The 24,402-nt window shown below is 55.0% G+C and overlaps 5 protein-coding genes across 8 annotated transcripts; all 5 read left to right on the forward strand.

The window, feature by feature from the left end:
* Nucleotides 1-1,862: 1,862 nt before the first annotated feature.
* ABB37_00451 (hypothetical protein) lies at nt 1,863-2,825 on the forward strand (the record flags this gene model as incomplete). Of its 2 annotated transcripts, none has more annotated exons than XM_015796642.1 (1): nt 1,863-2,825. In XM_015796642.1, exon 1 carries the CDS (start codon nt 2,169-2,171, stop codon nt 2,823-2,825), a length of 657 nt encoding a protein of 218 aa, XP_015664650.1. In that variant the 5' UTR covers nt 1,863-2,168. The 2 variants fall into 2 exon arrangements, with proteins under 2 accessions (XP_015664650.1, XP_015664651.1); XM_015796643.1 differs by having other exon boundaries at nt 1,867-2,825.
* Nucleotides 2,826-3,343: 518 nt separating this feature from the next.
* Nucleotides 3,344-9,132, forward strand: ABB37_00452 (hypothetical protein; the record flags this gene model as incomplete). Its single annotated transcript, XM_015796644.1, has 1 exon — nt 3,344-9,132. The coding sequence occupies exon 1, from the start codon at nt 3,484-3,486 to the stop codon at nt 9,130-9,132; it is 5,649 nt and encodes a 1,882-aa protein (XP_015664652.1). The 5' UTR covers nt 3,344-3,483.
* A 669-nt stretch (nt 9,133-9,801) lies between these two features.
* Nucleotides 9,802-13,359, forward strand: ABB37_00453 (putative ubiquitin hydrolase putativecysteine peptidase Clan CA family C19; the record flags this gene model as incomplete). Its single annotated transcript, XM_015796645.1, has 1 exon — nt 9,802-13,359. Exon 1 carries the CDS (start codon nt 10,405-10,407, stop codon nt 13,357-13,359), a length of 2,955 nt encoding a protein of 984 aa, XP_015664653.1. The 5' UTR covers nt 9,802-10,404.
* A 1,206-nt stretch (nt 13,360-14,565) lies between these two features.
* ABB37_00454 (putative phosphoinositide-binding protein) lies at nt 14,566-16,263 on the forward strand (the record flags this gene model as incomplete). 3 transcript variants are annotated; one of them, XM_015796646.1, is made up of 1 exon in its annotated part: nt 14,566-16,263. In XM_015796646.1, exon 1 carries the CDS (start codon nt 14,980-14,982, stop codon nt 16,261-16,263), a length of 1,284 nt encoding a protein of 427 aa, XP_015664654.1. In that variant the 5' UTR covers nt 14,566-14,979. The 3 variants fall into 3 exon arrangements, with proteins under 3 accessions (XP_015664654.1, XP_015664655.1, XP_015664656.1); XM_015796647.1 differs by having other exon boundaries at nt 14,964-16,263; XM_015796648.1 differs by having other exon boundaries at nt 14,976-16,263.
* Nucleotides 16,264-16,822: 559 nt separating this feature from the next.
* On the forward strand, nt 16,823-21,155 carry ABB37_00455 (putative major surface protease GP63; the record flags this gene model as incomplete). The annotated part of the gene is made up of 1 exon (XM_015796649.1): nt 16,823-21,155. Exon 1 carries the CDS (start codon nt 17,166-17,168, stop codon nt 21,153-21,155), a length of 3,990 nt encoding a protein of 1,329 aa, XP_015664657.1. The 5' UTR covers nt 16,823-17,165.
* Between the last annotated feature and the right edge of the window lie 3,247 nt (nt 21,156-24,402).

A 24,402-nucleotide genomic window follows, 5' to 3' on the forward strand; every position in this document is an offset into this window, starting at 1 on the left:
CAAGCATTCACGCAGACGTTTTTTTTTGAATTATTATTTGTTTATTGATGCGTTTTCATTCTGCTTTTTTTTCCCGTTTCCTTAAATGAACAACACACCCTCTCCTTGTTGTTGTTTTTCTTTTGCATGTATGGTCTCTCTTCTTTTTTTTTCTTCTTATGCTCGTGCGTAGTGCTGATTACCAAGTGCTCCATTTTCTTCTCTTTCGTGAACGAAGACAGCATGGGGTGAACTGTGACGTCGGTGAACGATTCTTTTTTCTTTTCGTGCGCGTGTGTTTTCGTCCTGATGATCACTTCATGTATTCTGTCGGCTCTCTGATAGGCAAGGAAATAATACGGATGAACGCTCGTGATAAATGATACTCTCCGGTTAGGTAGATGAATCTGAATGATTTAAGTAGCCGTTTGTGTGTCTTTTATAGAACGTGATGAACTCCGTCACAACCGTGTCTCGAAAATGGTGTGCTACACGTTCCACGTCGCCAATGAAATTCAAAAAAAAAGGCATGCACGCTTTAACGGCTGGGGGACACGTCGCACGCGTTTTCTTTTCGATATACTCTTTTTTCTTCCTCCCATCTTAAATAAATAAATAAATAAATAAATATATATATATATATATGTTTAACTCTACTTCTCCTTTCTATTTTTCCAAAAAAAAGAAACGCTATTAAATGAGGAGCATTGCGATTGCTGACATCTTTTTTTTGTCGTTGACTCTTTTTCCCCCCTTTTCTGGTGCGTTTGTTGCGGTGCATCCCCGTTTTTTCCGTGCTGTGAGGAGGCATGGAATCCCTGCCTTTAGCGATCCTCCTTATTTGTTTCTTTACTTGTAGAAAAAAGAAGAAGAAAGAAAAAGAAAGAGAAGCGCTCGCTGTATTGAAAGGGCAATTTTTGTTGTTGTAGCTGAATTCACACAAGAGCGATAAGTTGTTTAATTCATGCGGTCTTTTTCTTCTTCAAACATTTGAAGACAGTGTGACTTTTACGCAGGTTTACCGACTTAGTTTTTTTTTGTTTGTTTCTCTCTTTCCTTATGCTTTCCCCCTTTGTTTCTCTTCTCTATCATGTCGTTTTCGTCATCGGTGGCTTTGAGTCGGTTTATGGTAGGCTCCAGGTGTTTTTCCTTTTTTTCTTAGTTCGTTATTTTGATTTTCTCGATATAGTTCCCTAAACTGTGTTATTATTATTATTTTTACCTGTTGCTCGTTTGTACGTTTCTTTTTCCTTTCCTTATTTTTTTTGTTTCTTTCCTGTAATTTCATCAAGGTGAAGATTTGTTCCTTCATTATTCTCTTAGAGCTTTCCGGCTTGAATGATACTCCCAATTATGACGGTGCCCATGAGGCAAAAACAACAAAGTGGTTCCCCGCAAAAAAGAAGCAGCGAATGTGTCGGTCAAAAAGCGATTCTTTCTAACGATTTCCTTGGAGCCGTCGAACGAAGTACGCAGCGGGTATTCGGTGGAGACAGGTCGGTGATCAACGACTGCCACTCGTCGCACAGATATGTTGGCGTATTCGCAAGTGGCAAGGCGGTGGAGCCTTCTCAGCCCCGCTGTTCATGCTTCTCCGCCAAAACAACATTGTTTTAGGAACGTTAGGCAGATGAAACAAGAGGAGAGTCAAAAACGTCTCATGGCCCGGCGGAAACAACTTTCCGATGTACTTCAAAACTAGAGAAAAAAACGTAAAGCAGTGCTCTTTCTCTTCCTGAAGAAGTATTTGGAAAACATAACGACACCTTCCACAACATAGTCGCTTTGCAGTCAAACCTTCCCTATTGTTGCTTCCAGCGTTGTTTCTTCTTCCCTTCCCCTCCTCTTTTACTGCTGCATCTCTTCTTCGTGCTGGCCGATGCAGACAGTGTGCACTCAGTCTAACGCAGTTTTTGTATTTCAGTGAGGCGCAGCTGCTGTTTCGACTGCAAGTGAGTCTGTGCGGAGTTTGCACCGCTTTCAAAGGGAAAAGGAAAAGAAAACGACGTCCTGTCGCCCGCACATGCAAAAAGAAATATACTGCCCGCACGTCTCAAACGGTTACTCGGCAACGTGTGTTGTCGCAAATATCACCTAGAAAACTGTCCACTAAAGGGTTTAGAACTCCGCCCCACTCGTACTCCTACAAATTAAAGATTGATTTCTGCCGTGAGAGAACCAACGGTCAGATGCACGAACAGCGTCGTGATGCACTGACGGAGGACGAGGTTGAAGCGGCGCCGCAGCTGCCGCTTACGGATGGCCGCTACTTCGCCTGCCGCCGCTGCCGCCGCATTCTCTCTGAGGCGCAGTGGTTCTCAGCGGGGTGTGTGGAGTGCAGCTCCACGATGGGCGTGCCAGACCGTGACAACTTACTCGACTTCGCCACACCGCACTTCCACAACTTCATCGGTCTCATCGCACCAGGTCAGTCATGGGTGGCTCGCCTCATCATGAAGAGCCGCGCCGAGACGAACGGCATCTTTGCGGAGACCCTCTCAGACGACGACACAGATGGTGACGAGGAGGAGGTGGAAGACGCTTTTGGAGATCGATACGTAGGGGACGAGGAGGTAGAGGAAGAGGAAGCGCCTGAGGCCGCGCTGGCTGCGGATTCGGTGGATTACCTTCACAGCGACTCTGCCGAGAAGGATCGTGATGCGACACCGGCCCCGGAGCTTTCTCCTGCACCGGCGGTGACCGAGGCAGTTGCCGGGAAGACGGCTGACGTGACTAACGCGGTGGAGGATATTGCTTCGAGGGAAGTGAAGCGGGTTAAAACGGAGATAGATAGCGAGGTGTCACACGCCGCCGCCGATGCGCCGCGCGATGAGCCTGATGCGTGAGTTGACGTGGTCCGTATTGGGGGAGGGGAGGAGGGAGAGAGGTGGCTGCGTGAACGGTTGTTGGTAGCAGATGTGAGACTGTTGAGTAACAGCTGGTTTTTTTTTGCGCGTAATAAGCGACTACGATGCATTAAGAGCATTCGCTTTGCGTTCGACTGTGTGTGTTTTTTCCTTGGAAAAGAGACTCGGATCTCACACTGCAGTGATACTATGGGACATGGGGGTCTGCGGTGGATTAGAACACAAGAAACCAAACCGAGGCCTTTGTTTGCTTCTTTGCAGACACACACACACACACACACACACACACTGACACACACGCGGCAGCCCTACCTACAGCTGGGGGTTGGCGGTGAAGACGAGTGCTTTGTCAAGCGTTTTAACTGGGCAACTTGTGGCGTTTCCCCGATCCGCCATCAGATTGGTTTTCATTACGTGCTTCTGCTATACCGCTCTCTACGCATACTTTCTTTTTCCTGCGCTCTCTGTCTCTCACACACACACGAGTACATTCGTCAAGTAAAGCGCAGCCTTCTCGTTGTCTGCGGTTCCCTCCCTTTTTTTTTATTGGTATCTGTCACAGCTCTCGCGCTGCGTACATTAATCCCCCGGGGAGTGAACGAACTGAGCAAAGAAGAAAAACATCAACCACAAGGAGATGCAGGCATCGGCTGAGCTACGAAATGCAAATCGCGCCGGCACATGGCCGGCGGCTGGAGCCGATGCGGTGACGGCAGCCGTAGCAGGATCACAAACCACGGACGGATCAAATTGCCCTCCCCTCACGATGAACGCCGCGTCAGACATGCCGACGGCTGCACACGCCTTCGCGGCATGCTGTCGCGCCCTCAACCACAAAGCCAACACCGCACTAGTGGAACAGTTGCCGCTGTTGCAAAGCGGCACCGTCGTCGACCTCACCCGCAACTACGTCGGCGCTGCGGGGCTTCAGGCGATCGCGGTGGTACTGCCCTTCAACCGCAACGTGACCGAGGTTCGAGCGCCGCGCAATGGACTGACCAACGATGCGGTGGTGATCTTCTGTCGAGCCATGCGTGAGCACGCTCGCCTTGCCGTGTTGGACTTTTCCGACAACACAGACATCTCGCTGGCGGGTGGGCTGGCGCTGCTCTCTCTCGCGCAGGTGATGCCGTCGCTGCGGGAGGTGCGCCTTGACGGTACCCACGTCCCGTCGGCGGTGCTGGGCAAGCTGAGCCGTGCGCTGGAGATGAACGCGGCGAGAGCACCTACTGCAGCTTCAAAAAAAGCGTCTCCTGCTTTCGCTTCGTCCTCTGCGCGCAAGCCCATCTCATCTCGGCCGACAACCGCATCGAACCAGTCAGCTGCTACCCAGCAGAAGGAAGGCGAGGCCGCGTTGCTGTTCGCGTTGGAAGAGCGGGTCCGCGCTGCTGTGGGGGACGGCTATCAGCTGCCTCCCGCTGTCCCCTCCACGGGCTGGCGTGTGCTGGAGGTTCCTATTCTCGCCCCACCGTTTCTGTTTGACACGGAAATTCAGCTGCTGTGCACGAATGTCTTTCCGCGCTTAAATCGCGAGTTCGCGCCTTACCGACTTGTCTTCTACCCTGTCGTGGTGCTCGGTGCAAATAGCGATGGCGTCAAAAGCGATGGGACGGACACGGCGCTGCGGACCGGCCGAGGAGGGCAACCGGCGCTTCGCACCGTCGGGTCATACAACCGCGAGCTGCACTTTTTGCCGGTGTGCGATGTCACTACTGCCGTCGCGCGTGGACGGTTTGCCGCAATCGAGCTGGTAGGCGACCGCCCCGGCGACTACGCGCAGATCTCGGCTGCTGCGATGCTGGAGCTGCAACAGGACGGCCCTGCCGCCCACCGGAACTGCTCTCGCTTCCAGCCACCCGGTGATGACGATGAAAGGCGGGGCGATGGCGCAGCTGCCACAGCGGTGGATCGTCAAGACCCCCTGCAGCCGGTGTTGTATGCGGCCCACGAAACAGCGCTGCGCCGCACGCAGTGGCTCCTGGTTGCGACTCGACGCGAAACGCGCTTCATGCAGGTGCCGGCAGCGTTCGCACCCCTCCTCACGGCGGACCCCTTGGTGGCCCACCCAGATCGCCACCGCACCGTGGTGCGCGACATCGTCTACGATGACGCCCTGGCCGCCACAGCCGCACGGGGTGCTCGCAAGGACCCGGCAAACGCACCGGCGAGTGAGCTGAGCGATATGGCGCGGACGCTGGAGTGGGACTACGGTGCGGAGGAGTATCAGTGGAAGCGGCATCTGGCGTGGCGTCGTCACGTCGTGGCCTCTGCCCCAGTAAAGGAGTTGGTGCTGTCGCAGTACAGCGCCACGTTCGACGGCACGGACGCCTCCGGCGCGGTGCGGCTGAAGGATTTGGAGAGTTTTGAGGCCGGCGTTTACGATCGCCTGCGCGTCCTCGTGCGGGCCTCTCTGAGCTCCTGCGCCTCCCTTGTCGAGGGAGACGACGCGGCGACGGCAGCCGAGGATGATGTACATAGCATTTTCCACCAATTGAGTCTGCGAAGGCTGTGGAACAGCACCTTTGCCCAGGCCGTCGCAGAGCTCAGCAGCGGCGCCTTTAAAAAGAACGTCATGAATCGTGTCGTGCTCTACGCCGCCAACCCACCGAGCCGTAACTCGCTGCTGCTGCACGGACACGATGCCACAGGACTGGCGATGTTCATGTGCCGCGCCGCAAGTCGTCTGCAGAGCTTCCAGTACGTCTACACGCTGGCCTTCTACACAGCCCGGTCCAGCGTCTTGCTGGAGGAACCGACGGACGTGCGCAGCTTTGTGGTGCAACTTGTGTCACAGCTGACCACTGATGCTGCGGTGCTGCGCTACGTGCACGCCGAGGTCGACACGGCGCGGCTGTGCACCTTCTTTCTGCAGCTTCTCTCCGGTACGGTGCGGAACTCCAACACGGTGCGGAACTCCTCCACCACGACGAACGCTGTGGGTCGTGCGACGGCCAACGCCGTGTTCAGCGCGGCTGGGCTTCCGGACTACGTGGCGCAGTTCGTGCTGGGTGCGAAATCGCCCCGCACCGAAGGCGATGAAGCGTCGACGGATGGAAAGACAACGGAGGATGGCGAGACGGCAGCAACAGCAGCGTCAGCGGCGCCGCATGCGTTTGTGATTGTGGCAGACGGCATCGACAAACTCGTGCCACCGGTGCGGCCGTGTGGTGCGTTGGTGTACGACCCAGACGGCAGCAGCGGCCTTGGCAACCGCGCCGAACCAGCCGACTGGTCCGACGACAACAATGCGCGCGCAAACACACGGGCCTCCGAGTCTCTCCGAACGATGAGCCGCCGCAACAGCACCGACGTTCCGAGTCCGCTGGACGCGCTGTTCCCGCGCGCGTTGGCTCGCAACGTGCGTTTCATCGCGGGCTGCGAAACCGATAGCGCCGCTTTCGACGCTCTCCGTCAGCTGGGCCGCGACAGCGCGGAGACGCTGAGCCTCGGCCCCGCCTCGGCCAACGAGGTGGAGCAGTACCTCTCCCCTGTCATCCTTTCTCGCCTCGGACTCAAATTCTCCGAGGACGACTTCGAGTGCGCACGGGCCAAGGAAGATGCGACGAGTGGCGAGTACGTGCGCTACCTGCAGGACGCAGCGCGTGGGGCGCAGGAAGCACCTGGTTTTTTGACGCAGGCACAGGTGATTCAAACCTTTCCGGAGACAACGGCTGGAGCAGCGCAGGGCGTGTACGACCGCCTTGTGTGCGTCTTCGGCCTCCCGCTAACGCGCAGCGTGTTGGGCTTTCTGACAGCGTCGCGATGGGGACTGACCGTCCCCGAACTGCGCGCGCTTCTGCCGCGGCTCTCTGCGTGTCGGCTGCAGGAACTATTGCGGCTGCTGAGGCCGGTGCTGGAGGCGGAAACGCCACCGGAGGCCTCTGTCGTGATGGGGTCTGCGAGCGGCAACGCACAACTCGGGGCCGTGCGCCTGCATGTGCCGTCCTTCCTCGACGTCGTGCACCGCGAGGCGCTGCAGGCGGTGACCGATGTGCAGCAGATGGACAACGACCAGCGCGTGTGGCACACCCAGTTAGCACAGTACTACTTGTCGATTGTGTACCGATCCCTCGGCACGCGCAAGGCGGACCGAAGTGGCGCGCGACGGAGCGTCAGCGGAGTCGATGCTGCCGCAACGGCCGGCGATCCGAATGACCGCCCCGAGTTGTTGGCCGAGCAGCGCCGTGCCATGAAGGAGGTGATCTACCACATAACCCAGAGCGGTGCCTTCTGGCCGCAGCTCGACGTCATCGTTCTGTCGCTTCCGTTCCTGCAGCAGGTGTACGAGCTGGGTCTGGGCTATGCCTACCTGCGCGACCTTACTGCCGCCTTCAACGAGCGCTACCAACGTCATCTACTTGGTGAGGATATCGGCGAAGCCTCGTGGCAGCGTACGCAACCGCAAACAGATGCAGCGAAAAGCTCGCGCCCAGCGTCAGGTACCGTTGCGAACCCCGATGCCTCGCGGTACGCCCTGCCCGCCGTGCTCACACGGATGCGCGATTACGTGCGCTTTGCCCACGATAACGGTCTTCTGTTGTCTCTTCGCCCCTCCCTCGTCACCCAGATTGCGCTTCAGATACCCGCCAGCACGTTGAACAGCGTGCATCGCGACGCCGTAACGTTTTCGTTCCGCCAGCTCTTGCAGCCGCAACAACAGACGCAGGGCGGCAGCAAAGACACCCAACAGGCGCAAGCCGAAGTCGACCTGCATCGCTCCATCTACTTCACCTTGTCGACAAGCGCCGCGGCCTCCAGCAAGAGCGCTGCCACACATCTCGGCCCCGTGACGTGCGCCGCGTATTTGCCGAACCGCAAGTTCATCGTGACGGCGAGCCGCGATCGCTCGCTGGCCTGGGTGAACCCGCAGTCCGGCACCGTCGTCTGGCACGCGCGGCAGCCAACGGCCCCGCTGGAGTCGCTCACCATGTGCCGCACCAGCGCCTACGTTGCCGCCGTCTCTGGCGACCGCACCGTGTGGATTTACGACGGACTGCAGGGGAAACTAGTGACGCACTGCCGTGGCTGCGAGTGGTTTGACGCGCCGATCGCCTCCGTTGTCTTCTCCGCACGCGGTCGCTTTCTGTGGGTGGTGACGACCGACACCCGCGCGCGCTGCTTCGAGTGCGAGACGGGGTACCTGCGGTGTACGCTGGGCGTGTCGGAGTTGCTGCTGGAAGGCTCGGGGAAGCAAAACGCTGGTCCGGCTGAGGTCCGAACGGATGGTACTGAAGGTGACGTGGATGATGTCGACGCCGAGGCGACAAGCGAGCCGCATGACGGGGCGGTGGCGCCCGGCACTGCGGACTGGCACCAGCGTCAAAATTTCCTTTCTGTGCTGCCCGACCCAGACGAGGATGAGGTCTGCACGACGGTGGTGGCGCACGAGGTTCGCCAGTGGCAGCTGCAGCCGTGGAAGTCTGCAGTGCAGAGTGACGGAGCGGCTTCGCTTGAGGCGGAGGACAAGGCGAAGGAGAAGTTGGTTGCGTTCGATATGACAGCGCGGTGCCGCCTTCTTTTCGCAGATGACACGGCAGTGGAAGTCAAGCCGTCATGGACGCGGCCGGAGGGGTACAAGGTCGCCGTATCGTGGGACCTGCCGGCGACGTGTCAGCGGAGTGAATGGCGTCGCGCTGTGCATGCGTTTGCCTTGCCCGTCGCACACAAGGCGGAAGTTCATCTGCTCGCCCTTCCATTAGAAGCGGTGAACGACCAGACTATGGCTGCAGCGGTGCGGTGCGTCTGTGCTTCTCCCCTCTCGGATGACGAGGAGGTGGCCGTCATGTGCGCCTCTCCAGACGGTACGTGGTTGGCGGTGGGCATGAGGAGTGGCAGGATTTGCCTCTTCGACATCAGCAGCGCCTATCGCACCTGGACGAAGGAGTTTCTCTCCACTGGTGGTGCGTCCGATTCCCAAGTTCCGGGGCTGACAACGCCCGTGGTGTGCGAACCAACCTGTCAGTATACGGGTCTGATGCCGGCTCCCGGCGTGTTGTCCGCGCCGATTCGCACGCTCGCCTTTCACCGCGATGGTCGTCTTCTCTTCGCCTTGGGCCGCTCTCTCAAGTGCTGGCGCGTGCCGTTGGGTGCATCTTCACAGGGGGAGAGTTCAACGAAGGAGGTGGGGGAGTACGTCTGGGCGCAGACACTGACGTGCCTTACCGTCTTGCCTCCCCCTGCCGTACCGAGCCGCGATGCAGAGCTGCCTTCTAACGTGGCGGACGTGTGCGTGGGTGACGAGACAGGTCAATTGACGCTGCTAAAGCTGTGGAAGCCGAATTACTGAAAACAGAAGCAAAATTAGAACGCCCTTTCCTTCACAAACGCGTGATGTATCGTTGGAAATGCTTCGCTTTCCCCCTCCCCCTCCTTATTCCTGGCCTGGCTTTATAGAAAGCTGTATTGAGCAGCCGTGATGTAAAGGTAAGCACGGAACTGTGTTGTAGTGCCGTTTTTACGAAGACCTCCTTCTCTTTTTTTTTTCAATGCGTGAACGATGTAAACGAGATATGTATGCGTGCTTGAGAGCTCTTAGCAATGAGACGGTTTCCTTCTGGATGACCTGGAACGTCTGTATATATTTATTTACGTGTGGATAACGAAGCTTTCAAAATCGATAATAATGACGAGCAACCAAGACGCTGCACGGCTGAGCGGATGCTTTGTCGCTTCGCCGATGCTTCAGGTGCGTGAAACGTGAGATCCGCACGTGTTCTCAACGTTGTTGTTTTTTCGCTGTCTAGCAGCTGCAACAGCGGAAGAAGAGCAAAAGAGACCACAAAACCGAAAAGGACGCCCCAGTTGTAGACGTTTCTTTTCGTGTTTGTGGGTGTTTACACCTCTTGGAAAAGCCCTTCCACATAGACACACAAGTGCACCCTCTATTCTGCGACTGCTTTGTCTAAGCAATGCTTTGCCTTCTCTTTCTTCTCTCCTTTTTTTTTTAAATCTCCGCAGTACAAACTTTCTCATAACTTGCGAGGGGGAATTAGCTCAGGTTGAAAGAAAAGGATAAACAAAACTTGTATTATCGATAAGGTTGACAACGAAGCAAGTATATATAGCGCTTACCGTTACATGTAAGGAAGCAAAATAAAAAAACGGGAAAGGAGTCGAAGTGCATGCATCATGTTTTTGTGTAGATTAGCACCACCACTTACAAGAGAACACAACTTGTTTACAGTAGCAGTTGAAAGCCGTGTCTCTAAAAGGCGAGCAATTTCTTCCGACTCAGCCGAGCATACACGTATACGCCGGCAGAGCACTCTTCGGCTCCCCATAGTAGTTTTACATTTATATTTACTATTTTCGTGGTTTTTTATTTTTATTTTCACGCTCAGCACTCTGGTGCGAAAGACGAAATCCTTCGGCAGTGTTTTGCTTCTTCGATATTGGTAAACATAGGTTTGTGTTGTGAGAGTTTGGCAGCTGTAGCTCAGGTTCGAGTTCCTTAAAGAAGGCCGCCTGTTAAGAATCTCTTCCCCCCCCCTTTTTCTTGGTTCATATAGTAGCGATTTCTTTATTTTGAATAACGTCAAGTAGTCAGAAAACGCACATCATGCCGCGAACGTCTGCGACAAATGCGGCGGAGCCACTATCCTCCTTCATCCCCTCGCGGCACAACCGCTCCTTCTCGGAGCAGACCACGCCGTCGTCCGTCGTCGTGTCCATGACATCCTCCTACAAGGGACCGCTGCGGGGTCGACGTCCCCCTGTCGGGGTCACGGCACTGCAGAAGCGACGCTTTCGCACGCAATCCTCTACGGACGGTCAAGGATCACGCCGGACATCCAACCCGGCCGCCACAGCAACCGCCCCTTGCAGAGGGGAGGCTCATGTCTTCACGGTGCACACGCGCCCCACGGAAGACCGTCGGGTGGACAAGGGCGCCTCCACCGGCGACGCAGCAGGGAGTAAGACGAGCAGCAGTAGTTGTAGTAGCAGCAATAAGGCGAAGCCGAAAGAGATCTCAAGCAGCGGAGAGGAAATCGTATTCCCTAAGATCAATTCGGTAGGATCTTTATCGAACGTCTCTCACTCGTATTACTCTAGCGCTGCTGCGCCGAAGGCACAAAACAGAACCGATGAAAGCGCAGCAAAGTCGAACAAAACAGGTGAACGCGAGGCGGCACGTGACTTCTCCGCCTCTGCGCCCGTCACCTCATCGTCCTCCGTTTTTCCGAGTCAGCACAGCATCAAAAAAATGAGTCCAACCTCGCTGAATCGAACCGCAGCACCCACGATGCGCGGCGTGAAAGACACCGTGGATGAGCCGCCTTCCTCTTCTTCCCCTGCGATCCCTTACAATGACCGCAGCGACGCTACCCATACCGCACCGCCATCTAACAAACGACGCACCAGCAACAACTCCTCATCCTCTACTCCGAACGCGGACGGCTTGGTCACGCCGGGTGCCGTAAAACACAAGGCGACGCCTCCCCCGCCACAGGAAGTGTCGCTACCGTCGCGCAGTGAAGCCGTTGCGTCCTCCAGCGCTCCGCCAACCACGTTGTTGCCGCTTCCCTCCACCGTGTCGAAGCCGGTAAGGAACGCGGAGGGCGGCACGGAAGTCCACAGCAGTAGTGTGGCGGCGTCAAGCACCACCGCGGCAAACGTCGACTCTGCCGCCCCCGCGATTCCCTCTCGCTGCTCTCAGCTCGTCTGCCCTCACGTAGAGTCCGCGTCCTCCTCCGTCGCCCTTCCGCGCGTGAGTTGTCAGCCGCCGGTGCTGCGCACCGCGTCGCAGCAGTCGTTAAGCAACTCGCAACGCGCCAAAGAGGCCCTGCTGCGGTTCAGCGCAGAATCCACTGGAACTGACGCAATGCGCGACACAAGCTCCGCTACGCTGTCGCTGCAACCTTCTACGTCGACTCGCTCTGCGCCTCTGCAGCCGCACCCGCCCACCACCCTCCTTTACACCTCTTCGGACGCTCCGTCGGTTGCCTCCAATTCTTCGCAGTCTGTTCAGACGCTTCAGTCTTCCACTGCAGTCACAAACGCTGCCGTTGTTTCGTTATCGCACTCGATGAGCCAATCTTCTGAAAGGGAACACCACGCCCATCTTCCCTCGCGGGATGCTTCGCATGTCAAGGGACTGTCGACGCCCGGCAGGGCGCACAAGTCGCATCACCCTGTCTTGCTGCCCGCCATCATGAACCTCTACAGCTCCCCGATCTCACTGCGCAATTTCGGTTCCACGTGCTACCTCAACTCGGTCGTGCAGTGTCTCTTGCACACCCCGGGGCTGCTGCGCGCGCTGGACAAGGACCGGCAGCGCATCATTAAGGAGTGGGAGGCCAAGAAAGGGGGAAGATTTGATGAGGAACACCGGCGCAGCTGCGCGGAGCGGAACGCGCCGGCGACATCCGCGCTGCTCGACCTCGGCACCGCGAAACCACGGCAAGATACACCAACACCGCAGCTGCTGCTGAGCCTCAAAGCGGCGTGTGGGGAGTGCAACGAAGAGTTCGCCGGCAAAGGGCAAAACGACGCCCACGAGCTGCTCATCACGCTGCTGGGCGTGATCGACAAGGAGGTCTGCCGCAGCAAACCGGAGGCGTACCAAACGATGAAGGATGTCGAAAATGAGTGCAAGCGCGACGCCTACGCGCGCTGGACGGAGCGGCTTCGTCAGGAGAACAACTCCACCATTTACGACCTCTTCGGCGGCGTCACGTGCAGCACGGTGCAGTGCGCGACCTGCTCCCTCGTCTCGTACCGCTTTGAGGCGCTGCTGGATATTTCGTTGCCCATGACCTACAACAACGGACCGCGCGCGGCTGCCCGTACCACCGCCGGCGACGGCAAACACGGGAGTGTGCGGCCGGAGGAGGTGGTCGCGGTCGATCTGCTGCTGCATGACATGTTCTTCAGTGATCACGGGGAGTTTCTGTCGGGACCGATGCAGGTCACGTGCGATCGCTGCAAGAAACTGCGCGACAAAACGATCTGGTCCACCATGGAGCAGTGGCCGCCGATTCTTGTGCTGCATCTGAAGCGCTTCAATAACGCCGGGGTGAAGAACGAGTCCGCTGTGGTCTTTCCGTGCACTTTCTGTCCATTTGGTCGAGTGAAGTATCAATTGTATGGTGTGTGCTGCCACCGCGGCACCGCCTCCTTTGGCCACTACACGAGTTACGTCTTCGTGGAAGGCGACGCGGCGACAGTGGAGTCGCCGCTGCGCAAATCGAGTTCGCACAACTGCGACATCGCAAAGTCACACTTCGGTGACCACGCAGGCGACCTCGATGCCCTTCGCGGTGCGTCTTCCGGCAGCTTTGCCCGAGGTGCGGACGACAGCTTCGGTCTCGGTGAAGGGTCCGATCTGTCTTTCGGAAAAAGCACACCGCAGGTGACGACGCACGGCAGCAGTGGCAGCAATGGGAGTTTCAGCTCCGGGAAAGGTGGGAAGTGGCATTTCTGCAACGACGAGTCCATCACGGCGGTGACGGCATCGGAAGTGGTGAGCAAGACGAAGGAGGCGTACATTCTCTTCTATCGCCGTGTCGCGTAGTTCTACCCCAAGAGTGTCTTTTCCGCGTCGGTGAGACTCTTTTATTGATGTGAAGGTGTTCTGGTGGAGTGTTTCTTCGTCTCCTCCCTCTTACTTTTGTTCTGTGCAGCATCTCGAGAGGGCCGCATGCCTCTGTAGGGAAGTGGTGTTTCTTGCTAAACATATGTTGCTGCAGTCAACGGGTGTTGTGGTCTTTTGGCGCCGTCTTGAGCCGCGGTAATGTTTCAATGCGCATTTGTTTCTTTCTGGTTTGTGTCTTCGTGGAATTTCGTGTCTTTTTGTTGAATCGAAAATCGAAAGATGCGGGCCAAAATCTAGCGGTCTGCTAAGCGGTGCTTCTACACGTAACTTATGTATATGTATTCCTTTTTTTTTTTGCTTTCCACGAGGGGATTTTCAAGTGGAGTTGTCGCCCCAAACCTTTGCGGAGCCCGTCGTTTTTTTTTTGTTTTTCTGACATTTGCCGATGCTACACGATTCACTTCGGGTTCTGGTGTACTCACACGCCGTTAACCTTAGTGCTCATAATGCATCTCATTGGAGAAACGTCTGTGATGATGTTCGACGCGCTCTCAATGTGTGTGTACAGTCTCTGCCATTCCACGCCTGTTCTTTTGATTGCGTTGATATATATACGTACCTTTTGGTCTCTCGTTTTTTGCGATCCTTTTGTTGGTTGCTAAACCTGGATCCGCGCGTCACACCCACAGAAATGGGAAAAAAAACGGAAACCGAAAAACGAAGAAGGGAGCACTCAATTTTCCACGACGGTGAGGCGCTGCGATTGATGGATTTTGCGCAACGTTCCAAAGCACGCCCCCCCCTTCCCTCCAACGACGTAAAGATGTGAAGCGGCAGTCTGTTTAAATACGGTAGCTTCCGTTGCTGCGGAAGACGCAAATTTCGCGCCAGTACTCAAAACCAGGACGTTTTTTTAGGACCTTCTATTTCGGGGACGATCAACAAGATGTGCTCTTATGAGCCCTCAGTATATTTTTCCCCTCATAACATCTTCAATGTTAGCTTTTCTTTTTCCCGGCTGTGTTCCATCTGGGCGTACGAGATACACGCGCATGTCTTGCTCCTGCTATTAGTGCATTCGATATGTAGCTTTGTGTTGTGAAAGCTTGCGCCAGGAAGAATTCGCCGAGAGATGAATGGAAAGCTTCATGTTGTATACTTTCCCTTTCTCTTTCTCTCCCCTCCAGTCGACCTCTCTCCGGGAAAGGCCGTTTTTGTTTTGTTTTCTCTTTCCAGCTTATCGATACAGGCATCACTTTGAGCTCACGGATCGTATTAATTATTCTCTTCTTTGTCGCCCTACTGCGGCCAACTCCCTATATCACTGCACCACACGGAGCACAAAGAGAAACACTGGATCTTCTAGCGTCGATCAACGAACTCGCTCGCACACATACACAAAAGCGCCAACTCGTTTTGCGTCGCCGCCGTTGCCTTGGCTGCAGAGAGAATAAATCACCGTGTTATCGTACGTGCTTTTTCCAGTTCCCCCACACAAGAAGCCGATTCCCCTCGCACCGCGATCTCCTCTCCCGCCTTCCTTTTCCTTTTCCTTTTCCACCTCTTTCTCTTCGATTCGTCGGAGAGTTCACCAAAGCCATGGCAGCGGGTGTTCCCATCTCCGTGAAAGTCGACGTGCCGTTGCAGGTGCAGGGCCACGGCACGCTGGAGATGTCCTATCACCTTTACCCCATTACGATGCGCCTGCCCGGGTTCATGAGTGACGCCCGCTTCAACCGCCGCTACAGCGACTTCGAGACCCTGCGTGCGCAGCTGACCGCGGTGTACTGGTACTGCATCGTGCCGCCAATCCCAGAGAAGGAGTCCGTGCAGGACAAGCTGGGGAAGCTGCCGCGCATGGTGACCACCGGCGGCAAGGACACGCCCAGGGCAGAGACGGATCTGCTGGAGTACCGCCGCATCAGCCTGCGCCGCTTCCTGCAGCGCCTCGCCTACCACCCCATCCTCGGCAAATCGGAGCTCCTTCAGAAATTTACAAACGACAACGAGTGGCGGCAGTGCACCCGCGACCCGGTCAAGTCGCCGCCGTTTCTCGCCCCTTCGCTGGAGGAGCGGGCGAAGTCGTGGGTGTCGTCGAACGCCGGATCGAATGCGGTGGGCAGCGCCGGTGGAGGAGGAGTTGCCGCCGCTGCTGCTACCGCAGGAGGAGCTGGTGGTGTGCCGATCAGCCCCAGCGGTGCCGCCTATCAGTCGGCCTTGACGCAGGAGACGGTGGATGCCTCGACGTGGAAGGCCACGGTGGAATATGTTGCGGGCTTGGAGACAAATTTGAAGAACCTGCGTAACTTGCTGGAGACGTTGGTGGACCGCCACCGTCGCAACGCCGTTGCCGTCAACAACTTCGCCGCCTCCTTTGGCCTGCTTGCCGAGGGAGAAGAGGACGCGGAGCTGCGCGGTGCGGTTGAGGGGGTGCGGGACTGCGGTCGCAAGGTGGCGGACGTCTACAGTAAACACGCCGACAACGAGTCCACCCGCCTCGTCAGCACGCTCAGCTTTTACGTTGGCATGTGCGCCGCCGTGCGCGAGACGCTGTCGCACATGTTCAGCGCCCAGCACTACCTGCGCAACTTGGTGAAGAAAGGCCAAGACTTGCAGTCCAGCATGGCCCGTGGTCAGCAGAGCAACGTAGCGCAGATTCAGAGTGACATTCAGTTCGTGAATGAGCAGCGAGCCCGGTTGGAGGAGGATCTTCACAGCGCCGAGAAGACGTTCCGCGACGAATTTGTACTTTTTCACGAGAACAAGCAGTACGACGCGAAGGACATGCTGAAGAAGTTCGGCGTGCTGGAGCTGAGTTTTTCGGAGTCCATGAAGCAGGAGTGGGAGGCGCTTGTCCCGATGATCAACACGCTGCGGTCGTGAAGTCGGTGGGACGTGTGAAAAGATGTTTGTGTTGTGAACAGTGACGGGGGGAGGTTTGTGCTGGTGCGGTTTTGAGCTGCTCACCTTTGCTTTTCATTTTGTCTGATTTTTTGTTTGCTGGATTTATTTGATGCTGTATTCTCCTTAAAATTGAATTTTGTTTTGAAGTTTGTCGTGCGTCTTCGCCGCTTTTTCATCAACGATCGGATTGGTTGTTGCGCTGTCTGGTTGTGGCAAATAAACAACAAACGAAAAGAATAGTAAAGAGGAGATTTACTGTGTGCGCGGGGGGTCAACGCGGGGGCAACGAAAAACAATACCCCTGTTCTCGAATCCTTATTATTGTTCTCCTTCTGTGAAGGACTACTGGTGAGGCGGAAGTTTGTTTTCAAACTGGTCAAACTTCTTTAGACTTTTTTTTCACTTGTCAACGCACAAGTGTCGCCTGAAATTGACGTGGTTGCGCATGAAAGTCGTTTTTTCTCTTTACGATCACCCCCCTCCTCTTGTTATCTCCACATTCTTCACATATGTTTTATTTTTCAAACTTGTATCATCCAGTCAGCGCGTATTGAACACCACTGCATCTCGCTCACTTCGGGGCTGCCTTTAGGTGCAGTGAATCTTTTCCACATCACTAGTAATAAAACGAAAGTAAATGCGTCACTGGTCGTGTTGGTAGGGGCGTGTAAACTCTTGCTGATTCATTTTAGCTGTCTCGACGCATCACTGGAAAGTTGCTTACTTACCCTTCTCTTTTCTACCACACTCTTTTATTATTATTATTAGTTTTGTTTTCTTTTCAGTAGTTTCTGCTCACCCCCTTTTTTTTGCGGTCACGACATCTTTGTTAGTATAATTTCTTTTTCTTTCTTGGAACCTGTCCTAGTCCGACGACGCAAATGCGCCATCAGCTCGTTGCAGTTCTTTTTCTCCTTTCGCTTCTCCAAACAAGGGTCTTCGTGACGGCTGACGCGCCGTCCGTTGCCCGTCATCGATGCATTCATAGGCACTCGAACACTCTTCAACGCATCACGAAAGCGGCAGCAGAGCTGAATGTGGAATACGTAGCGTCGAACACGTCAACTCCGACGGCGACGAAGTCATTGTCGGTAGCGGATGACGGCGATGCCTTCTTATTGGACAGGCCGTCGCGAACGGTGTCGGCGCTGGCCGCGGAACCGCCGGCTGGACTTGGCGGCAAAAGCGGGCTCGCTGCAGCTGCCCAGACGCCCCGTGATCTCACCTATCCTCCTATGCGAATTCGGTTTGATGTCTCGCACCTCTTCAATGCGAGTCACTTCTGCACTGATGTTGGCAGTCAGCGCAGCGACAAACTCGGTGGTAACGTGACGTGCAAGCAAGATGACCTCTTCCGTGCGTGGAAGCGGGACTTCGTACTTCACCGTATCATACCCATACTGGGGAGCTCTGTAGAGCAGTGGCTCAGTTTAAAAGACGCAGTGGCCGCGGACCAAAACGAGTTGACAACCGCTCCGCGTGACGCAGGAGGGAACCGAGCTTCACGCGTGATTGTGCCGCAGGGAATATGTGGCAGCAGCATCGTCGTACCTCACTCGCACTCCACGAAGGGCGTCTACAACGCAGATTTTATCGTCTACGTTCTGGCGGCTCCGCTGCATGACACCGTCACGACAACCAACTCGCGTGCGTCAGCGTCGACGTCGTCTCGCACGATTGCGTGGGCGACTTACTGTGCCGTGGATCGTCGCACGAAGCGTCCGCTGGTGGCCGTGATGAATTTCGTGCCGTCGTCGCTTGTCCTTCACGCAGCGCCGTCCGCCTCCGCCAGTGAGGGTGCTTCGTCTTCGTCGTCGTTCTGGCTGCGGACGTTGAAACGTGCCTGGCGCACGCTTGTTTCTTCGAGTACGACCACAGGCGGCGCTACAGAGAAGCAGCTGCGCAGTGCGGTGTACAACGCGAACCAAGCAATATCCTCATACTATGCGCAGTGGACCGCGCAGCACCATCGTTCGCTGCTGCATGAGCTGTTGCACGCCCTCGGCTTTGCCCCCTCCCAACTGCAGCGTTACGCGGCCATGGTCACCCTTCGACGTGCATCCACCTCAACGACAAGCGCTGCTGCTTTGGTCATCACGACTCCCAAAGTGAAGGTCGCCGTGCAGAGCTGGATGAACTGCACGAGCGCCAAAGCACTGCCCGGTGCGGCGCTGGAGCGGAGCGGGTCGGAGGGGACCGTCGGCGCCCACTGGGAGCGCCTACAGTTTCACGATGACTTGATGGCTGGCGTCCTCTCGCCGAGCGCCGCCTTGTCGGACATGACGATCGCCTTCTTCGACTCGCTGCCGTACTACCGCGCCGACCGCCGCTACGCGGAGCACCCGATGTGGGGCTATCATGCTGGGTGTGATTTTGCGGCGGGGGTGTGTAGGCCGGTGGGGCGCTTTGCTGCCTTCGATGAGGCGAGCTCGAGTACCAACAGTCACCGTCCTTATTGGACCACAGACGCGGAGTCCGTGACGCGCTCCAGGTACTGGTGTGAGGCAATGCCGCCTTCTGCGGCAGGCCACACGCAGTGCACGGCGGATCGGCGGGCGATTGGGTTCTGCTTTGCGCAGAGGGAACCGCCGAACAAAGGCAGCTCCGCAGGCGATCGGAAACGATCTCCCGCCGCGCCCTCCGTGGAGAGTCACGGCCTGTCACTGTTGATGGAGGGCTGCCCGATTGTGGAACCGTATTCCAACCGCGTGTGTGACAGCTCACCCGTCTTCGAGTCCCCTGTCGGCGATGCCACTGGAGCGGACTTCACGGAGGACAACGTGCACTACCAGCGTAGCGTGCTGGTGAAGGACCAAGGCTACTACTTCGGCCCCTTCAGCCGCTGCTTTGCATCCAGTGAAGTCCGGCGTCTCGACCGCGAAACACGGCGTGCGCTCGCCGAGCAGATGTCCCGGGCCACTGACAGCAGCGCAGGTGGTGTTAACGGTGTCTTCCTTTCTTCCTCCTTGTCGAGCAATGTGCGTCGGGCACCCGTGGCGCACCCGCTCGTCACCGCGCGCTGCTTACAGACTCGGTGCTTGAAGGGCGGCACAGCGGTCGAAGTCCGTGTGGGCACGGAGTGGATCCAGTGTCCTGCCGACGGCGGCGCCGGCGTCGTGGCCGTACCGCCCACCTCCGGGTACGCGGGATGGGTGGGCTGCGAGGCAGCGGTGCTCTACTGTGCCGATGCGACCCAATTGCAGCGGCCCACCCAACTCCTGAGCAACACGCCGCCGGCCACTTCAAAGACGAGTTCCACGGTGCTGCCGTTCTATCGCGTGACGGTGACGTTTTCCATCTCGCTGAGCGCGGCACCCGTGGCGCAGCCTCTCACAGTGACTGCGGAAACTGCGGCAACGTTTCGCATGTCTCTGGTGGACAGTGACAGGGCTTTCCAGGCTGCGCTGCAGCGCGATTTGGCGCGTCACCGTGCGAGGCGTGCGCTGTCTCCCTTGGGGGCTGTTATGGGGCAGCGTGTGGCTGGCGCGACACGACTCACCACTGCGACGTTTGCCGCGTTTGCAGAGGATGGTGGGGATGACGTAGAGAGAAGGAACTCATCCAGGAGCGGTGCGTTTCCTCTTAATTGGAAAGGCCTGGTCTCCGCCGATTTGGAAGTTGTCGCGCACGGCGCGGACGAGGCGCTGTCACGCACGCAAGCGTGGTTAGTTGCCACCCCGAAAGGGGCAACTGCCCCGCTCGCCGTGACAGACGGTGCGCGCCTTTCAGAAGTGGAGCTCATTTCCACTGCAGAATGGCTGTCACGGTCGAGCTGCGCTGCCCTGGCTTCGACGAGTCGTGCAGATAACAACAGCTACCTTTTAAGTGTGGATGAAACAGGTTCTCTTCCCATCTCGTCTTCGGTTCTTCCGGCGGAGACAGACGCAGCTGAGCCTGCCGTCGCACCACGTGCCGTGTGTCAGGTGCGCGGCCTTGTGACGTCCCTCCCTGTCAGATGGAAGGCCTCTGCCCGCAACCACACCGCGACCTTCTCTGTGGTTGGCCCGCTGGACGTGTCGGAGCACCACAGCGGTGCGATCGATCTGCGCGAAGTCGCCGTCGTGCATCTTCGTTTCCGTCGCAACCACGCAGCCGCCATGAGCGCACTCTGGCCAAATTCTACAACGGCAACGCAGAGAGCGCCTGCTCTCGATGTGGAGGCGTGGGTGTCACAGGCGGCGTCCCTTCTGGCGCTCGCAAAAGACATGGGCGCCCTTCTCGGTCTCTCTTCGCAGATGGTGCGTGTGGCATCCATACGACGTTCAGCCAACATACAAGAGCCTGGACACGGAACAGTGAACACCTCGCGCGCTAAAAAAGCTGCCGACGGGTTATCACCTTCGCTGCAAGACGCTATGGATGTGGGCTTCGTCGTTTCGCTGCCGATGTCCGATGAGGCGACGTTGTGGGATGGCGCCGGCGCAAAAGGCTCTGCAGCTTCTTCAGCGTCAGACGTGCTGCTGTCGTGGACCGCCTTTACTGCACGAGTGCGGGTAGGTTGGCTGCGGCAGCTGACCGAACTTGTCGACGGAGAGGGGGCGGAGGAGAGATCGTTGTGTCTTCTCCGCCACGCAAACGCTCTGTTCCAAGAGCAGCAGCGAGACTCCGCTGAGGATGGGACGGCTTTTGCGAATGCAACGCTTGCCGTTCGGTGTCCCATTGTGCTCGATGCGGTGGTGCGCATGCATGCCCCTCGGCCTGGTGCGTCTGCCGAAGACCTTTTCCTTGGCTCCAGCATGGGAAAGACGGAGCCGTGGTGGGAGCGGCGAGTGGTGGAAGTAAGAGGCTTCACGGTGACCGTGGCGAGCTTTTTGGGCAGTGTGCTTGTGGCCGTCGTGCTGGTTCTCTGTGCGTGTAGAAGCGGGCGATGATGCTATAGAATGAAGGAAGGGAGGGAGGGGGGAGCAAACCTCCCTCTTCCTTTTCCTTATCCGCTCTGATACGTACATATCCTTGTTCCCTCTACTACGTGCTAACTCTCTGTTAAAAATGGTGTTTTGTCTACGTTTTTGCCCCGCCGGTGGAGCCGGGTGGTTACGGTCGTGTGCATTTTTTCCTTTTTAGTTGCTCACACTTCCCCATTGGAATGAGGAAAAGCAGCGACACTATTTTCCTTTTCTTTCCAGCGCAATCGGCGTTGCTATCGTTTGCCGTCAGCGCCACCGCTTCCTTCGTAAGCGGGGGTTTAAAGCGGTAGCATTCAAATGCAATCACCATATGCGCCAATGAGAAACCCTCAGCAGGTTTTTTTTGTGTTCTGCGCCGAAAAGAAGGCACGTTGCTGCACTGTTGCAGTCTTCGTATTCGATCAGCTCTCTCCTTTTTCCCCTTCTTCTGCAGCACGTGTTCTGCCATCAATGATTGCTTATGATTCCCTTCACCTTTGTCGCCGTGCACTGGGCGCGTTCACGCGTGAACAGCTCCAGCTTGTATTTGCTGTGCCTCTCTCAATTCATTTTCACTGCTTTCTCCTTTTTTGGGTCCTCTCGCTTATTCATCTTTTTGCCTTGATGTGCGTGGTGTACACAACTCTCACCCCCAAAAAAACCAACACAAAAACAAAACCACTCCCACACTCAAATACACTGAATGAACAACATCAGCATAGAGGTGGGTCAAACACCTCTCGCCTGTTCTTCCTTCTCTCTTTTTTTTTTGCAACATGCAAAGCCGCAGTACTTGAAGTGTACTCTCGAAGCTCATCAGCTAAGGTACCTTTACTCTAATTTTTTCTTTCCTGTTTTTCTCCCCTACTCTATCGAGGCGAGCGTCGTGGCCGAAGGCCGAAAACGTCCCCCTACACGTACTCCTCGGCCGTTTCTCAACTGGAGGTACCTTCTTCGCTTGGCCTCTGTGATTGCATTTTTCGTTTTGTATTAAGAGTGCTCTTATTGAAACACGCCCACACACACTCCCTCACAATAGAAAGAAACAAGAGTACTTGTGAACGCCACTGACTCTAAAGGGCCGACAATTCTCAAAGCTGTTTCATGTAGTCACATGGGAAAGGTGTGTTAGCGCTGCCTCATCATTACTGTATTTTTCTTGTACCTAAGGAAGTAGACTTACTAAGTGAACACACACGTGAAGAGCATAGCTATCAAAAGCAGCATTAACTTCCGCAGACGCAAACTGTCCTTCTTCTGGTCTTCCGAATTGCGTGGTGCCTTTTCGTGCGTTTCCTCTTTTCACCTCACATAGTCGCCTTATTACTATTATCTTTTCTAAATAATATAATGCATAATTACTAATATTCTAAAAAGAAGCAATTCTGAATAGAAGCGGGTTTTTGCAAACGTTTTTTTTTGTTCTGTTTTGGCGTGTATGTTTAGAGAGCGAAGCAATCTGATAGACGAGAAGGTAGAGGAGAGTGCCCCTCTCTCGATCCTTTTTCCTTGATATTTTTCCTTTTCAACCGTATTCTTTTTTTTTTCTTTTGCTTCTTCTTTCCGGGTTGAAAAGAAAGACAAACTGAAGGAGGAGGCAAAGAAACTCGAAACTCTCAGAGGGACGCGCGAGAATCTGAAAGACGGACGGGGAGGAAAAGCGAAAGAAACAATTTACACACGACAGAGTACCGTTGAAGAGGACAAAGCATTTTTTTTTCTTTGCTCTCATTTTAGTAGCTCGTGAGCTTTCGCGCCCTTTTTGTTTTGTTTGTTTCACTGGCGCGTTAACACACGCTGCACTTTTTTTTTTCTCTGAACTGCACACGTACAGCTTTATAATATCACAGAAACGAGAGAAAAAACACGTAGAGGTGTGTTCGTTGTGTTGTACTGTCCACGCCTTTTTTTTTGTAATTACGCTGGCCACTCCGGTCTGTGAGTTAGTTGTGTACACCGCCCACTGGACGCGCCGATCTTCTTTGTTTCTTTCATTTAAAATTCACAACGTACCCAAACGGAAGCAAACGAAAAGCAGACAGATTTTACCGCAGAAAAACTGAAGGTTGCTTTGCGTGGTGCTTCTTCTTGTGTTTTATTAGCGTAGCGCAGAGCGAGGTATTAAAAAGTCGATAGTACACGGATTAGTTATCGACTTTCTGGAAGCGGTTACATTTTCTTTCGCCTTTCGCTTCTGTGGTACGTTCTTCTTCTGCGACACACGCACACAAAGTTGCAGCTTGCACGGAAACTTGCTAATTGCCGAGTCGTGTAGAGAGACTCGGGGGTTTGCACTGTTTGGCTGCAACAAATAATAATAAATATTTTTTTGTTGGTTGTCTCAGAGGGACAACTTCTCTCTTCTCCTTTTTTGTTTCCTTGCTGCCGACGTGCGGCGCCTTTCACCGCGAAGGCTCAACGGTCTTCGGAGAACGGGCTGCATTTGTAAATAATCGATTACCTCCTTTTTTCTTTCTCCGCTGTATATATATATATATATCTGAGACGCGTTTTTTTATTGGTTTTTCTTTGTTTTTATTTCTGTGATAACCGCGCGACTCGCAACATCAGAGTGTGCCAATTTGTACGTGTTTTCTTTGTGGTTGTTTTCGATTGATTGACTGAGACTTGCCGCGCATACGGTGCGATTTGCTTCCCTCGCTTACTTCTTCTCGCCGTCTTTGTTTCTCCTTGCCCCAGAATTCTGGTGTCACATGCCCCAAGAAGAAGAAGAGAAACGGAGCACTGAAACACCGAGAAACACGACAACGATTTTTCACGCAGTATAGACGACGCTTCTAGTTTTATAACGGCATTTGCAGCACCGCATCAAAGCAAATAAACCATCAACGCGTTATCTTTGAAGCGGTTTATTTAGTGAGCACCTAGCCCTGCCGTTTCTCTTCCTCTCGTTGTCCATTTAGTCAGTTATTATTAGTATTAGTATTATTATTGGAAGAGTAAAGCGTTGCTTTTTGTGTTTGGTTCTCTGGTCGTCTGTCTTGATGTTTTCTTTCTGTTTTTCATTTTTCCACTCATTCATGGTTTCCCCTTCTCCCTTTTTCGGTGTTGTTGTTCGGCTTATTCGCGTCTACAGACGTCCGTGATTCGTTTGCGTTTTGTTCTTTTCCGTCTGCTTTGATTGATGCGCTTCGTTAACTGAAAAAAAAGATTCTTTATACATTTTTGTTTGCGAAATATATATCATTATTTTTTTTTCCTGTTTGCGAGC

This window comes from Leptomonas pyrrhocoris (genome assembly GCF_001293395.1).
Source record: "Leptomonas pyrrhocoris isolate H10 chromosome Unknown, whole genome shotgun sequence".
In the NCBI taxonomy this organism is placed as follows: domain Eukaryota; phylum Euglenozoa; class Kinetoplastea; order Trypanosomatida; family Trypanosomatidae; genus Leptomonas; species Leptomonas pyrrhocoris.